At 35.0% G+C, this 18,372-nt stretch overlaps 1 protein-coding gene across 2 annotated transcripts in view; it reads left to right on the top strand.

Moving 5' to 3' along the window:
* CSMD1 (CUB and Sushi multiple domains 1) overlaps positions 1-18,372 on the top strand; it is a 1,116,713-nt gene that overhangs the window by 881,528 nt on the left and 216,813 nt on the right. For both annotated transcript variants that reach the window (XM_032104597.1, XM_032104596.1), the window contains exons 21-22: positions 923-1,111; positions 17,983-18,152. In XM_032104597.1, coding sequence (XP_031960488.1) covers positions 923-1,111; positions 17,983-18,152 — 359 coding nt within the window. The remainder of the gene's footprint in view (positions 1-922; positions 1,112-17,982; positions 18,153-18,372) is intronic.

Below are 18,372 nucleotides of genomic sequence, written 5' to 3'. Positions count from 1 at the left end.
GCAAGACAGTTACTAAAGCAAAGGATTTATTTATTTATTTTATTCCACATATCAGCTGTTTAAGTAGATTTGACCCTACTTTCCTCTGACCTCCAAGGTAAATGTTCTTGAAAATGTTTTTTCTTATCTGTTACTAGAAGTGATCTCTTTGGTCTTTTGGATCATATTCTGAAGAATATAAAATCAAACTTTTTCCATTAGATGTTAAGTTGATCTCTTTCAACATCTTTTCTTGAAGTAGTTGCTAGTGGATTGTCGCGGGTTGGGTCCTTTATCTAAGGAAAAATTGTATGAGAAAACATGACAAACAAAAGGTGATACTTCCAGAGCATACTCTTTGGAGATGGAGAAATGGATGGTTCAGATATTTTCTGAGTTTGATTTGCTTCCTATGTAACAGCCCTGATTTTTTACCCATTAGTTTATTCTGACTCCTCCTGAATTATTCCTGATGTGTAGTTATAAAAGCACACTTTTTGAAAATTTGTTCATATGTCTTTCATTCACCAAACCTTTTGTTTGATTTTTTAATTAGATTTTCTTCATTATATAATGATTTATTTTAACTACAAGTCTCACTTCTAAAGCTGTTTGGGAGTTCAGATGAAAAGAAACAGGAATTATATACAAAGGAAGTAATTAAACAAAATTATAGTAAACCACTTACAGTACAAGCTGATTACAGCTCTTGAAATTAAGAAAATAGATGTAGTTTGTGTGGGACATTAGATACATAATTACTGTATATATAGGCATAATAGACTTATAGAAACAGTACTGGGTTTTAGTAGAGAACACAACTCTGAAATACATGTTTTCCAGATGTTCCATGCTCATACAATGCAGGCAATTTGATGAGTTTGGTTTTTTCCATGTGGACAACTTGTCCAGATAATACTATATTATGTTTTATTGTCTGCAGAATATGATCTGGAGCCATGTGATGACCCTGGTGTTCCTGCCTTCAGTAGGCGAATTGGTTTTCATTTTGGTGTTGGAGATTCCTTGATCTTTTCTTGTTTTCCTGGATATCGCCTGGAAGGTGCTAACAAACTCACCTGCCTGGGAGGTGGTCGGCGTGTATGGAGTGCACCTCTGCCAAGGTGTGTGGGTAGGTGGTCACATGCTTTCATTTCATTCATCAAGTTGTTAATAGCACATGGCATGTGTCAGAATACTGGGCAGGGAACAAAGTGCTTGGGTTGAAACAGTTGATCCCCAAGCTGTAAAAACTTTAAAGTCAGTGCAAGATTAAGTAATGCATGTCTCTTTTATTTAGAGAACAAAAAACATGGAGGAATAATTAGAATCGTGCTAGCAAATAAGATCAAAATGTCATGTGAGGTAAAATGTAGAAGTAATTATTAAACTTTATGTTTGGCACAGTTAAGGTATAAATTTCATACTTTGTCTTCTGGGGTAGAGAAACGATGTTTAGAGCTTTTAGGTGAAAATAACCTACTTTAGAGCCCTGCAGCTGGTTTTAAGGGTCTTTTTTTCATATTGTGTTGTTATTCTTGTAATTCTAAACTTTTGGGATTTTTTACCGTTTATAAACTGCTTCACAGCATTTTTAAACTTTATTTTTTAAAATTAGTGTGCTGTTGTTAAACATCAGTAACTATGAACTCAAACTGAGTGAACAGTTCTTTTCCTGGAAAAGTTCTGGGACTGTATTTTATGAAATTTGTGCAGTTGCTGTATTTGTGAGATGGTTTTATCTCCACCATGCCAAGTGGATCTCATCAGCTGCTACTGACATAATGATTCTGAAAAGTCAAATACTTCCATAAGCCTCTAAATGGATTTCCTTAAGAGGGTCCTTGTTTTAAATAAAATATTATTTCATAAAGGGAGTAACTCAGCTTCAGCTTCTTTCTTTTATTTGTTTTAAAAAGATGGATCTCTATATCTAAAAAAGTAATCTGCATTGTATATGCATGTAAGATACATAGAAAAACATAAAGGATCTCTATGTCTAAAAATGTCATCTGCATTGTATATGCATGTAAGATACATAGAAAAGCAAAGTATCTCAAATTTTGTTTTAAAATGGTTTTATTTATACCATAAAGAAAGGATGTTACAGATGGGAGAGAAACCAACATAATATGGAGTTTGCCATTTATTTGGAAATTCTAGATTTAAGTCTTAGTCTATTTTCAGCCCTGGCATATTTTCTTGGTTTGGGTTGTTTGCTCATATACTTGTTTTGTTTGGGGTTTCTCTCTTTCTAGAGGGCTTCTTGGTGTTCCACTCAAACATGTTTAGTTTATTTTAAATATCATAAAATTTTAGTCATCTCTGCGCTGAAGAAAAGAGACATTCTATGTGATGGTCATGTATGTTTTTGTAAATTGTGTTAACTTTTAGAAAGTCTTTCCTACAGTATCTACAGTAATAAGAGATTCATACCCAATATCTTGAAAATGCTCACTTAGTTATCCTGATATTGTGAATGACACATTGAAAAGTTGCAAAGATTACTACCAAAGTATCAATAATTAGCTTAATGAAGTATTGGCCATTGAATTAGCTGTGAATTTAAACCACTTACAGTGCCAGACACAGATATGCCTGTATGTTCTCCCAAGCATAATTTAGTGATACACATCTAATCTTATGTATATGTGATATGTCTGTCATTCATGTTGAAATGGAATTTATTTACAGAGAGCTTAGCATTTCCTTTTTGTTCTTATGTTCAGTTTTGAATAAATTTGTCAACTGGCCCTGAGACACTTCTGTCACTAAATCCATGTATGAGACCCCACTTTCTAACTGATTAGTAAAACTTTTTATAAAACATACAAAGACAAGTGGCACTTCTCTAAAATAAGATAATCTAAATAACTCTTTTAACTCAACCTATGTCTTCATTTCATCTCTTTTAGTGTAGCAAACTAAAAAAATATCTATAATGCAGCTAAGACAAATGCAAGGAAAGAAACTTTGCTAGGCAGCTGGCTGAAACTGAGGGGGAAAGACATACTCAGTGCCCTGCACAGCTGCTTTCATAAGTGATTATTTTCTTAACACTTAAGAGGGTTTACAGAGATCCCTTTTCTTGTTTCCACGGCACCTAAGACATTAGGGGTGAAGATATCCTCTTACTCTGAAAAGTTCACACAAAGACTTCTTTCTCAGAAGAGTGAAAAGCAACTGCTTGTCCTGAAATCCGCTGGATTTGGAATGTACATTCAGAATTAAATCTAGTCTCAATTCAGTGGCACAAGTTCATAGGAACATTACTGTGTTCAGTAGCCTCTTGATTATTACTCCCTAATTGTGATTTCTACAGTGACCAAACTCTCATACATGATATATACACATCAACAAGGATTTTTCAGTCCTTCTATGACACATCGTAATGCATTCTTTCATGCTTCTTTTAATCAGATTCAGGATGAAAGCCCTTCAAATTTAATTGCATTTAGTTTTTAAGCTAAACATTCACACAAGCGCATACTGATTTGTATCACAGAAGTTGTATTCAGTTTCATCTGCTGTTGAAAAAACCAACAAACCAATAGGGTTTCCTAAGGTCTTGCCCTTCTCCATCCCAGTAAAAAATTTCAAGTCCTTCCTCTAGGATTATCTGAAACATGATGTGCAATTTTCCTGATCAGAGAACTATTTGTGACTTTCCACCATTTCTTCTTCTTTGAAGAGTTATTTTCCAGGTGAGGGAAAAGCAGAGCTTGGGAGGTCTTGTTGGCCTAACATCATGATGCTGCTATTAATTTAAGACTCTTGAGTCCTGTATGAACAACATTATCATAATTTTCAGTGGCCTTCTCTCCATGCTATGACATTCTACTCTCTTTTTTACGCAAGAGTACTGGTTCCCATCTTTCCAGACTCAGTAAGTGCATTTGGGAGAACTATCACACTATTTTTACTGAACTGGTGACTCACTCCAGCACCTATGCTGCAGTTAGGCTTTTTTTGCAGTTTTCCACAGTAAAAAGGACACAGACAGTAATTTGAATGAAAAAAGTCTGTCTATCTGTATATAGATGTTCTTTGAGATATGTCGTCTCAATGTACACTCACAGTGTTCTTTTTTACCCCTCTCCTCAAAATTTACTGTAACTGAGAGGAATGAGGGGAGGGGAACTCTGCTAATTTTCTCTTTTGTGTGATGCACAGAATTAATTAATGAGCACATGTCTATAGATAATGTCAAGAGAAAAATATATTTCTAGTAATACTGACACATGGCTACCTGGAAGATAAGCATGCATATCTTGAAAAGAAATGTCACTAGCCCATATCTTTTGATTTGAGAGTATTGATGTAAATATCTGGGGTTTTACTGTTCTGAAATAACTTGTGGCCTGTAAGGATGTTAACCTTATCATCTGGTATGCTACTGTAATTGGTTTGTTTGACTATGTGTGATGGTTTAATTTCTCAGATCTACTTCTGGATAATTTACTTTTCATTTAAAATTATTGGGTTTGTATTGTGTGTGTGGGTGAAAAACAAGCTACTGGAGTACAGACAAGTTTCTCCTGATTATCTTTTGTCTAGTTGAGATTTGCAAACAGAAAACAGATTTTGTCCCCTTCATTTGTTTATTATTGTGTTATTATTTGTTATTTTGTTGTTATTATGGATTTAATTATTACTCCAGTGTTTTCCAGAAAAAAAAAATCAAAACCATACATTTTATTAGTAATTACAGTTTTGATGGGTTGCTGACACTACTTCTACATATATAATTTATTCCCATTATGCCATTTGCTTTTCATAGTTGCAAATGTATAAAGGTATATACCTTTATACTTATTTCATGACTGTGAAGACAAAACTGGCTGAGTGTGGAAACATAGTCTTACCACTTTTTCCTGCCAGCAATAACTCTTTTTATCTCTACCTATAATTGCGCAGTTCTATTATAGTTTCATTCACAGTTGACTACTTTTTCCTGAGGACAAAACCCAGCTTTTAGTGAGTTAGTCCCCCTAGAGTACAGATCCAAGAGTAAAGCTTAGGAGCAGTCACGCACCTCTGCGTATCCGCAAAGTTGTGTGCATCTCAGAAGCTTGGTGAATAGTGGAGTCCAAAAATGAGGTGGAACAACTTAGTCTATTGAAGTCCCTGATTCTGAAGCTAATGCCCACCTAAAGGAGACTGTCACAATCAGGTTTTTGATGTTATCTTATTGTCATCAATAACCTTTTAAACAGGATCCGCAGGCTCTTTCCAGGAAATTGTTACTAAGGCAGATTTTCTAAATCTCATCTAATAAACCAAGACTATGCTTTTAAACATACTTTACTTACTTTAGAGTTTGCTTTAAGTCAAACTATTCAGGAGCTTTCTAGCGCTCTGTGTTGGAGTTGTGTTACTTAGAAAATGAATTGAAAGGCTCATAGGTTGAGGCATTCCTAAAAAAAACAAACAAACTGGTGAACCAGGAGACCATGAAAGCAAAATGAAAAAAAGTTTATTAGAGGTCATAAGAAATTACAAGAAACTTCCATTTGCAAGGGTAGGAGAGACTTCTCTGTCCTCTAGGAAGGATATAAAGGAGTTGTTTCAACTTATACACAATTGTTTTGAGTCTGAGGAAGGAAAGGAAAGGAAAGGAAAGGAAAGGAAAGGAAAGGAAAGGAAAGGAAAGGAAAGGAAAGGAAAGGAAAGGAAAGGAAAGGAAAGGAAAGGAAAGGAAAGGAAAGGAAAGGAAAGGAAAGGAAAGGAAAGGAAAGGAAAGGAAAGGAAAGGAAAGGAAAGGAAAGGAAAGGAAAGGAAAGGAAAGGAAAGGAAAGGAAAGGAAAGGAAAGGAAAGGAAAGGAAAGGAAAGGAAAGGAAAGGAAAGGAAAGGAAAGGAAAGGAAAGGAAAGGAAAGGAAAGGAAAGGAAAGGAAAGGAAAGGAAAGGAAAGGAAAGGAAAGGAAAGGAAAGGAAAGGAAAGGAAAGGAAAGGAAAGGAAAGGAAAGGAAAGGAAAGGAAAGGAAAGGAAAGGAAAGGAAAGGAAAGGAAAGGAAAGGAAAGGAAAGGAAAGGAAGAGGGAGAAGAGAAGAGAAGAGAAGAGAAGAGAAGAGAAGAGAAGAGAAGAGAAGAGAAGAGAAGAGAAGAGAAGAGAAGAGAAGAGATAGACATTCTTGGAGAAATAACACGAAATAGCACCTACTCTTTCTGACAAGATCTATAAAATTAAGAGGTTGTTTCATATTAAAACACATTAAATCACTTGTTACATAGCTTAAACTAGCACGTAGTAAACAAAATTTGTTCTGTAAATATCAGCTGCTTACAGGGATCCAATTGAGATTCTTCACTTCCCAAATCTGCTAAACTATGGAAGTCTGCCAAAACACAGGATTCAAAAGACAAGGTCCTTCAACACATCTACTTTATAAAGGAAAAAAATCCAAATGGATTCTGTGTCTTCTCAGACTTGGTGAGGAGTAGGGTATGTGCAAAACCAGAAATGTTTAACAAAACAAGATATCTATGAGTACAAACATCTCCAGAGATAGGTGGCCAAGAAGTAGGGGCTGAGGCAGAGAAGGGAGTTTAGACTGCAACGTCAAATGCATGCATCTGTTTGCACTTAAATCATCTCCTTATTACTTTTTGAAATGTGACTTTATAATTTGCAGCAATCCCCTAAAAAGATGAGGAATGAGCCTTTTGGTTTTGGTACTCCTTTATATGGTGCACTGTGATAAAACTGATGAAATTCTGAAAGACAGGAGACATATAATTCTTTTCTTCCCACTTGACAAAGATTGACTGATTACTGAAGGCAAGGAGTGAAAACCCTAGTGGAGATCCCTTTACAGTGAGTTGCAGAGTACTGAGCTCAGATGTAGGAGCCTTGTCTTTTCAAAAGACTTTAATTCCATCAGGAGGGTACAATCTCCATTTGACTCATCTTGGGTGGTCATTCCTTTTGAATCTGTCATTAACCTGCAGAAAGTTAATGTCTTTCTCCCCATTAGCCCTCTCTGAGGGTTGGCTTGGCTTTCTCCCAGGAAAAACCTTTCAAAAGGCCGAGGTTCCACCAGAAAACCTTTCAGCAGGTCTGATGTACCCAGGTCATACCGACGGAAAAAAAATTATCATTATAATTTCATAACAAGCAGACAGTCACCATTTGACTTGCTCTTGGTAGTTACACCCTTCAGTAACCCACTGAGAGTCAATGTCCTTCTCCTCACAACCCTCTCTGAGAGTCAACTTGTCTTTTTCCCACAGAATACCTTGCAGCAGGTCCCGGTCACACCAGAAAACCCTAAACAGCTTTAGACCACACTGATCACTCCAGCACATCCAAGGGATCCTGTCTGATGTAACAATTATGCAATGCTCTGGTCTAGACAGTGGTTTTAGGGGAAGGTAGTTTGATTCACTCTGGGTGGTGTGTGAGAGAAACAACAAGAATTCTCAGGATTAGAGTGAAATGACACTGAATTACCAGAATGTATAAATTTATTATACATATATATATTTATATATGTGTGTGTGGCATGTTTATTTTAGAACAATTTAGTTACAATGGAAAGAAAGTATGTGGCCTTTTTTATATAATCTATGGAAATGTAAAAACATATTTTAAGAAAATATAGAAGGAAAAGAAAAAAGAGAAAGAAAGGATAAAAGTTGATGGTGGAGAGGAGAGATATTACAGCACGAGGATCTAGCAATGAAACTGTTGTAATTTAGATGTCCATTGCTCGAAGTGATGGTTGTGGTCTTGATCTGTTGAGGGTGGGGAAAGTCCTTACATAAAGTTCCATGGGTCTTTGATAGTTTATGACATTTATAACACTTTCTGAGACATAACCATGTTTCTCAGCATAGTGTAAGTAGTTATGCCTTATCAGAAGGGATGAATACCTTCAGGCCTATGTGGGAACGTCCGGATAACTTCCCTGGGAATTAAGTTTTGCATCTGAGCCAGTTGCCTGTTCCTTTATCTGGCTCAAAGCTCAGCTTTTTGCTAAGCAAAGGTCAGTGTGTAGTGATCATCCTCTGGTGATGGGTGCTCTGCAGCTGGGCTGTTCTTATGCATATCAGAGGTTTCACCACCACACATCCAAAACCTCTCCTCCTCTCCTTCATTTGGGGGGATGCAAACCTGGCCTCAGCAAAGCACCCAGCTGCTCTTGCAAATGGACAATTGTTTGAGTTATTAACCCTTAACATTCCATTCTCTCATAAGAGGGAATAAACATTTGAATTCATTCTCAAACTCTCTTTTATGTGATTGTCTTAATGATTATATTATTTGATTTGTAAGCTGCTTCTCTCTGCTTGTCTGCGCTTTCCCTTCTCACTATCTCTTTAAGAAACTGTATAATTTTACCTATGTATGACATATAATGAAAATGTTATTTCTGCACTATACAGTCTATACTATATTCAGTTCACACCAGCCTTTCATGATAAGGATTGAACAGAGTTCAAACATAACATATCAAGGAATAAACTTAGTTTTGAGTGCTGGGGCTTTTGTATTTGGTTTGGGTTTTAACCTGTATTATTTCCTGTCCCACGTGAGTTATTTCAACTGTATGGAATATTCCTAAATCAAGCTGTAAAAAACTTAAATTGTAAAGCTGAAAAGAAAGCACTCCTATATATATTCATTCCATATTTGAGTGGTGTTGCTCCTATATTAAATTTTATATGGCAATTGATTTTTAATAGTACATTAATACAGTATTTGAGTAAAATCTTCACCAAGGTATTGCTCACTGGTATTCAAATTAATATCAAATTAATTTATCATATTTAGTTGTTATATTAAATACTACTTGACTAATTGGTAGTGTGTTACAATAAATTGCTGACACCATTTAATAAGCTGTTTCTTTTTAATAGTTTAGTTAGTATTCATTGCAAAGTCATCAATTGTAATTAATATACTCTGTCATGTTGTAGCACTGAGTTAATTTCCAGTGAGATTGAAACGTAAGTGGGAACGCTGTTAGCCTGAATAGCATTGGAGATTCTGTGAGACCCTTGAGATCTGGCATTCATTTTTTTCTTTAAAGTATGTAGCATAAAATTTGGATTTGAATTCACCTTTAAGAAGTCAAAATCACTGTTCATTTATAGCTGGTGTTTAGGCAGAGAGAGCTCTCATTTAAGAGCTGTTCATGAGCAACAAATCTTATATAACATCAGTAGTTGTGTCTCTGAATATTCAGACAGAAATAAGGATGTTCATGCATTCCGGATCCACTGTATTTCGGTATTCTTTATTTAAAAGCTGTCACATTTAAATTGTTAAGTCTACTAAAGTTAAGTCTATTGTTAAGGCTGTTTTCTATACATTGTTTTATACAATGTATTTAATAAAGTTATTTGATAAGTTTTTGATAATTTCTGTTTCTTTATCTTACAACATTGCATTTTTATAAATACAATCAAAAGGTTGTGTTATTTAACCCCTTCTTTTAGTTTCAGGTTTTTGACTTAATACTGAAGATTTGTTTGAGTTAGTGTTTAGGTTAGTGTTAGGTTTGAGTTGTCTCTATCTGAAAACTGAAACTTTAATATTCGGGAATCACTACAGATTTCAGTTGGTACACAATGGCCACTTTGATTTTATTTTCTGAGTGAGAAGGAGTGATTTTTATAAGACCTTAATCACTTTTATCTGAGGCCTGGTGTGAAATATTAGTCACCTATAGTTAGAAGGAATAAAGATTGCCTCAAGTCACCCTTTTGCCTTCTTTCTATGGTTTAAGGTTATGTCTGATAAGAGTTGTTTCTTTCTAAGACAAATAATGTCCAAAGCTTATTATCAGATGATACTAGAAAGAGTAGATAAAAATCTCAAAAGAATATAAATACGAAAAAATGTCCTTACCTTGGTTTGTGCCAATAATCCCCTGAGGCCAATTAACATCATAGGATTTGTTTTGAGAATGTGAGTAGTGCCTTATGTCAGTGGCATATGGATTGAGAACTAATTAAGCAAACCACAGAAAATGTTTTGCCTCCTGTTTAGGCCTTCCTTTCCTGCTCCATTATTCTGTGCATTCAAATGGTACAAAAAATACAGAATAAGAGGTTTGTTTTCACCACAGCATTTCAGTAGGGTTTTCAGTGAGGGATTCTAACCTCACCGCCATCATATGGGTGTTACTTAAAGAATATTAAGAGAGGCTGACATGAACATGCTTTAGTAGTGCAGTCCACAGCTGATGACCTAACTTTACTTGAAATCTATGTTAGAGAAGCAAACAAAGAGTAGAAAAGAGAGAGGGAAAAAAAACAGGGAATGCCAATCCTCAGGCACCAACTGGTAAGAGGAAGGAAAGAATCCTCAGACAAAAAATTCTCCCTGCTAAAGGTAGTGGTGACAATAATGATGATAATAGTAATGAGAAAAAAAGCCAACAACTTCTTGCTTTCTCCCTGGTACAGTTATATTTTTCATGCAGACCTTCTCAAGATCCTCATTAGTAGTTTATGATGCTGTTTACACCAAATGGAACAGACTGCAGACTAAATAGTATTTAACGTGATATATTTGTGCATGTATTTTATTGTGTAATACTTATTGTGCATTAGAATAACTATAAACTGCTTGTTATCTACAATATTCTATTCCAGTATGAAGTTACAGGCTAAATACTTCCAGATCCAGAGTGATGTGATCTTAGTGTAGATTTACAGGCTAAAACTACAGAGCAAAAGAGTGAGAAGTGGGATGAGAACAGTGTGATTTAAAAATCAATGGCAATCACTTTTTAGGAGAAACCCAGCATAACGCTGTTTCTGAATTCAGTAGTGCCAGGTGAGCACAATACCATTTGTGAAGCCAAAGTGAAGGTAATGCTGCAGCCACCTGGCAGCGTGTAGATGAAAGGTTACAGGTGCACCCTCAGGTGGAGGGCAGGCTGCAGAATTGGAGATGAAGGACTGCTGGCAATACAGACTCAAGACACCACGCAGACAGTTGCTGTGGAAACTCCACATGAACCTCAGTTTGATGCAGCATTCCTGTTAACTGGAAGCTTCCTGTATTAGAGTTTGTACATGAATCCATGCTTGAATCCAGTCATGTATTGTGTCGTCCCTGCAGAAGTCATATGCTCAGCTTTAGAGATCCCTCATTGACTGTGGGGGAACCCTAAGTCTTTGCTATTATGAGAAGACAGAGCAAATTATGCTTCATCTGTGATCCCCTTTGCTCTTGTATTAATGTTGCATAGCCATCCTACTGGATAACAATATTGTCCAACAAAACATAAAGAATATCTGAGCTCAGTTTCTTCTCATACTTTATGAACTGCTGCACAATTTTATAAATACGACAAGGGTATTCTGCACTCAGTAGAGTGCTTTGCAGCAGAGAAGCCTTTAAACTGACAACATACTACTTTTATTTGATCTCTGCTTTGGAGATCTGCTTAAAATCCTGTCAAACCTTTTAGCGAGATGTATGGAAGAAAAAATAATAAAGTAAACTTTTCCATTAAACAAAGTTATTGTTACATTTTACATGAACTGTATTTCAAAGCAATTCAAAAATCCCTGAATTTTGTTTGTTTTATAGAGTTTGTATTTGTATTCAGTAACTGTTTGTTGATATTCAAAAGATCTACCCTCTGCAGTTTCCTTTTATCCAATTTCAAGTGAGACAATGAAAGAAAGAAAAAAGGTACTTATTTAGATAGAATTTAAGTGACTTTATTAAGCAAAAGAAAAAAGAATGGGGTCAAGTATCTCCAGACAGATTACTCTCACTGAAACAGAATAAAAGAACAGTTTGATAAAGCAGCTTTTTTCAGTCTGCTGCAGTTCTTACCAAGGTTATAACAGACAACTTGGAAACTGTAGCAAAATTAATTAACTGTAGTGAAATTAGGTCCTCTTTTAAAATATTTTATGTGTGAAAACAGGTGACATACAGTCAATATGAGTATACCTTTTGAATTCTAAGGTGGATACTTTTGATTTTGTAATAAATAAATAAAACTAACTTTAAAAAGCACACAAGTGCTTTTAAACAAAAGTTATAATAGAGAACTAGATTAATCTGCTTTTGTCTGCTTTCCAACTTTTGAAACACAGAGGCAGTACCATGTAGATTTTTTTCTTTATAAAGGAGATGTGTTGAAGGACCTTGTCTTTTGAATGCTGTGTTTTGGCCGACTTCCATAGTTTGGCAGATTTGGGAAGTGAAGAATCTAAATTGGATCTTTGTAAGCAGCTGATACTAACAGAAAAAAAATTGTTTAATTGTGCTAGTTTAAGCTATGTAACAAGTGATTTAATGTGTTTTAATATGAAAACAACCTCTTAATTTTATAGATCTTGTTAGAACACAGTAGGTGCTATTTCATGTAATTTCTCCAAGAATGTGCTTGCCTGCCTCCTTTCTTCCTTCCTTCTCTCTTTCTCCCTCAGACTCAAAACAATTGTGTACAAGCTGAAACAACTCCCCTATATCCTTCACAGAAGAAAAAGAAGTCCCTCCTACCCTTGAAAATGGAAGCTTTTTGTCATTTCTTATGACCCCTAATGAACTATCCTTTTTTTTTCTTTTGCTTTCATGGTTTTCTGGCTCACTGTTTTTTGGGGGGGTTTTTTTCAATTTTTTTTTTTTTTTCTCTTAGCATAGGTTTTACATATTCTCTGCTGAAAAATATCTTGGATTACACGTTTTTTTCTTGGTAATAGAATATATTTTAAATACATTGATAAGTTGAAATAAATGAAGTTAGAACTGGTTCTTAATTGCTTAATCTACAGAGCGGGTTTAGGTGTCACTGACCATATTGATAGTAAAAAACCTAGAACTTTGAATCAAGGTATTTTGTATCTTGAAAAGCAAAATAGATTGATAAAGAAACAAAGGAAAGGGAGATATGCAACATAGAGAAGGGATCTCTATTACATCATAATATGTATTTCGTGCTACATTTTTTATAGCAATTTTTAGGTATTATATCATATGCAGATTTAAAGTCCTTAAGTCATACTTACATTATACTAATCTAAGCATATCACATAACCACACAGAGAGCATTTTGAAATATATTAATTTTCTTTAAAGTCTACAGCTGGAGGAGCTAGTCCTGAAAATGCTCTTTACATAGAGCATGTTCGATGGGTATGTTATAATTTACCTGCTCACCTAAATTCACCCTGATATTTCCAACACAAGGTTGTGGATCAAAATATGGAGACAGAATATCAACAGTAATTACTTTAAGATCGGTAAAGATTATTTCTCCTGGCAAATTCCATGCCTGTCAATGTTTGCATAACTTAAGACTTGTAGATACTAATACAGATATAGTTGATTTTATCGAAGAAAGCGTGCATATGGGTAATATTTAGTGACTTATAGTTAATAAATGAAATTACAATCAGATACAATGTGATGTATGAAACATGCAGAAACATTTATTAAAAGTGTATATAGGTTTTATAATATTTTCACTATCAGATTAGAATGACACGCACCTGAATAGCCAATAGTATAACTGTCATGTGCCTGCTAACCAGTAATGTAAGTGATCACATTCCTAATATTCACATCAGCTTTTTTTCCTTAAAACAAGTGCTTGTATAACAATTTTTTCTGTGAGCTACTGTGGTTCTGCTACCTGTTACATTTTAGAAATTTTGTTACATCTCTCCTGCCTTGACTGAATAGTCCTTGATCTTCTTAACCAAGTGGTCTTTGTTCTCTTGTTACTAAGCATTCTTTGTTTTCTTATCCCAAAATATTAGATGTTTTTCTCATGTGGGGGAGTGAGAAATATTTTCTCTTTCATCTCTCTGGGTTGGGGAGGCAGTTTATGCTGTCAAGATGAGAGCAGGTCTCTGGAACTGAGAAGGTATCTGGAAGGCATTGAAGCAAGGAAGTGGCCTCTGTAGTCAAGAACTAGAGAGCTCTTTCAAGATAATACGATAGTATTTTTCTGCTTGAGATACTAAAATCAGTAGTTGTTCTTACAACCCATGTGCTTTCAAGACTGACAGTGTTTTACTTTTCAGTTAACATAAGTGGACAAGCCATATCTGTTCTTTACACAAAACTGCCATGCCTTGATCTCTCATCAAGAATATGAGATGTGTCTTCATTTCTTTTTGCTTCTGGAAAAGAATTTTAAATTTTATCTGATGCTTGCTAGCAGAATCATCGTGCCAATATGGCCAAAGGCTCTTGTTTCATTTTGCATAAAGAATTAAAGATTAATTGCAGGTGAAGAAAATGGAAGTGAACATGAATATATTTTTCCAGTGTAGTAGTTTGGTGCTCACATGGTAACAGTGAATGTTGATTCATGAGTTATTTCAGAATTTTATTTCTCAACTGTTTAATGTACGAGTTTCTTCGAAGAAGTATTCCTTTTCCCTTATATAATGCCCTACCCACTGTGCTAAAGAGGTTAGTCAACATTTTTTCACTTTGTGACTGATTTTCTAATCTCTCTGTGTAAGGCAGAAGTCATAGGAGATGCATGTTCAAATTCCCACAAGCAAAGTGAATTGCATTTAGGTGTCACACATCCTGGCTTCTTGTGTTAATTACTATATTAAAAAGTAGCAGCAGTATCAGCTAGTGTAAATATTTTTAAAGAAAAACCATGGCTTTTCCCATACCACTCAGTATAATATTAGGGCCTTGAAGGGGAGAGATGCCTTTGCATATTCCTGCTGCCAAGACTAGACTCAGTATTGCATTTCATGGCTGCTCTTTTGAGTTTCTAGTTCATAACTACGGGAAGCGTGGTCATGCAGTTCTGGACTTCAGTGTGCAGGAAGAGTTAGAAAAATACTCAGTTGAAGTCCTTAGGACATAAGGTCTGTGTATCTGGCCATTGGTCACAAATGGCGGAGATTTCACTCATTAGCACACTAAAAAACTCCAACAGTGTGGAGAGAAAGGAATTTTTCTATGGATGGGGACAACATTTCTTTGAAAAAAAGTCACCTAAATCTCCAGGTCAAGACATTGGGGGAGCTAATTAAACATGTCCTTGACTTGATATCCTAACATCACCAAAATACAGCTAGAAAACCTTAACCTGAGCTGTGACATGTTTTGTATAAACTGAGGAAGGGAAGTTACAAAGAAGGGCTTAATTTCCTTTGGAAGCCTCTTTCTGGGATCTGTATTGGCGATTTACTGACTGACACAAGCCGAGGTAGGAAACTTGACTGGCCAGATGACATGAACAAGCCTTTGTCATGATAATGAAGGGAATGATGGGGCCTGATGAAACTGCATAGCTGTCAGATATTTGCCAGGGATTTGAAAAGGGGTAACGTTCACTGAAAACAGAATATGGTTTTGTAACATGGGTTGGAGGTATGTGAGTGCCAACTTGAGTTCACAGAATTTTGCCATGTAATTGAAGTTTAGTAAATAATTGCTCTTGTTAGAACACATCTGCTTCTTGCAGAAAGTAGTATACTTTAGAAGGGTAGTAATATTTTAACTTTAGTTTGCAACTCTTATTATCCCTGATCTTATATGTCAGTACTTTTATTCACAGATTTAAATTACCATGGCTTTGAACCTTGGAACACAGACTTCTTGGATCAAGAGATGTGGCCAGTTCTAGATTTTGGAAAGCTCGTTGTACACTTCCTCTATTACTGCATATGTCTTAGTGGTTTACATTCACTCACTGAAACAAAATGTAGAATATTGCATGAACATTAAGTAAGAAAAAGCCCTTTGCTTCCATATTTTTTTCTCTTCTTCAGCATTGTACTTGTGTATTTCTAGTTCTTTAAAAGAGGTAGATAATAAGATAATGATGCAGCCTAAGGCACCATTTTTTTTTTGTATGCGTCTTTACCTGGGCAAACACTTGTTTGCAGATGGCTTGTGTAGAGTACTGGTGTTGTAAATGTTTTACATTAATGTGGCAATTATATTGGCATTGCTGTGAATTACATTTTATAAATTTAATCAGTTCCACCTTCTTCCTAAAATCCAAGACACAAATAGCTACATATGGTATATGTACACACTGATAGGTACAGAGAGACCTGTATATGTAGCCATATGTAATAGGTATCACATACTTGACATGCTTTACCAAAAAGTATCAAAATAAAAATCTAGTTTCTCAGTCTACTACAGTTCTTTGAAACATTTAGACAATGTAAGGTGACTTTAAACATGTTAGGAATACCTTATGCATCCTACATTCCCCAACAAAGAAAGAGTTCATCTGTCTGAAGTTTGGTGGCAGGGGTTCTTATTCCCCAGCACCCTTCTGCCTGTTAAATATAATGTAGCTCAAAACCTAAGCTAAGGAAGGGAAGATTATAAAGCTCTACTTTAAAATAGCAAATGAACTATAACTTAACGTGCTAGATCAAAAATCCAGTTTATTGGTTATTTCCTTTCTATTTTGCCTAAGGAGATCCCAAATGAAGAGTAGAAATAAGGATCTGTGTAAGATTGTAACTGCCTCATTCCCCTTTCCTTTCTTCCCCTTTTCATTCTTACATCTCTCCTGCCCCCTTCCCTCCATCCATCCCTGCTTCCCTCTCCTTCTCCTTCTTACTCCCTTTTTTCTTCGGTTTTATTGTAAGGAGGAAGTAAAAAATACACTTGTTTTATACTTTTCAAGGCAAGAGGCACATAAATTTGATATCTGTGAAGTTCTCAGAAAAGTAAATACAAAATGTTTAGACTGCTTATTTGCAAGTATAAAACATACATTTCTTCTTAAATATGTTGAAATCAATTCTTTTCTATTTGCTGAACTATCTTTATACTATATTTTAAAAATTATTCTTTACACATATACTTGTTAAACTATATTGAGTTATACCTAAAACTGAATACCCTTCCCACTTCCTCAAATAGATGTTTTAATGTCCTAAGAACCACGAAAATCTATTAAACATTTTTAGAAAAAACACAGATTTTTTTTCTAAACCTATCAGTTCTTTGATAGGGTGTATATGTTGATTTATAATTACTATCTTTTAATTTGTTATTATTTTAACTGTTACATTTTTATGAAACTCTGAATGAGGTCAAAACATCTAATGATGTTTGGGTCAAAAAAACCACAGTATATTTTATCCCTAGACTGAAAAATTAGATATAAATATCAATCTCATGCACCTGAAAAAAAGCTGAAGATTAATGGTTGGTATGTTAATGTTACTGTGGGCTCTTATAAGGTGTTTTTAGGTAATTTTTAAGTGGTTTATATATCTGTTTGAAAAGTACACCAATATTATTTGCTTTCTGTTTGGATGTTTTCATTTGTGTGATGGAATTTACGTTGCATATTTGGAATAATTTTATTAGTCTTTATTCAGAAATCAAACTGAGTCCATGGTCTGGAACATAACACTCCTCCTACTCTTTATTATATTCTTTACTCGGGAGCTACAACAAGTAATGTCTAATGAAAGTGTCAATAGGTGCTTACTACAGATGGCTGTGAAAAAGACTCACCTGCTTTTTACCCAGAAAGGAAAAGATCTGTCTCCTTGGCTCTGACTGATGTCAATAAATGTTGGTTTCTTTTTTATTTTTTCATTTTATTCCAGGTAGAGAAAAACATGTTTGAATGCTCTTGATTTAGTACCAGAATTTTTTTTTTCTGCAGCTTATTGACTGCTTTTTAAAATACTTATTTATAAAGCTGAATACAGAAGGAAAATCAATAGTGTGTTTATTTGAAATGTTACCACAACAACTATATTTCAATAAAACATTCTATTTTTATGGTATCCAGGCTAACCTGCATTATTGGTTAGTCTGACGGGAGGACCAGGGAATAAGTTGGAGGTAAAAGCACATAAGAGCACGTAATAAACAGAGACAGTGAAATGCAGGAGATGGCAACTTTGATAGGGTTTCTAGGAGTTGTTCCTACAGATGAAATCTAATAGAAATATACTTTTCCTAGATAGCCTGTTAGAGATTGCATAGAATCTAAATATTATTGCTAATAACCCATATTTTCTTGAATTGGATAATTCACTTTTGTTTTAATGTGTTTATTTTCTTTAGCTGAATGCGGAGCAACTGTCTCTGGAAATGAAGGAACATTGTTGTCTCCAAATTTTCCATCTAATTATGACAACAACCATGAATGTATCTATAAAATTGAAACTGAGGCTGGAAAAGGGATCCATCTTAGAGCCAGGAGCTTTCAGCTGCATGAGGGAGATATTGTTAAGGTAATAAGAGAAATAATTTCACTTTCTATGCTAAACATTCACATTGCATGAATAAATCTGTTTTTAATGCCAATTATCTTTATTTTCCTTCCACATTCTGATGCAAAATTAATGAATTCTAGGTGGATAGCATCACTGCCTTTATACTAGATTCAATTATTTGTACTCGATGCAAAGAAACTAAAGAAGACATTGCGAGTTCAATTATATTTCTAGAAGT

Source organism: Corvus moneduloides, chromosome 3, assembly GCF_009650955.1.
Source record: "Corvus moneduloides isolate bCorMon1 chromosome 3, bCorMon1.pri, whole genome shotgun sequence".
Classification (NCBI taxonomy): domain Eukaryota; kingdom Metazoa; phylum Chordata; class Aves; order Passeriformes; family Corvidae; genus Corvus; species Corvus moneduloides.
The sequence above is the reverse complement of the archived record's forward strand: the minus strand, read 5'-3'. Positions and strand labels throughout refer to the sequence as shown.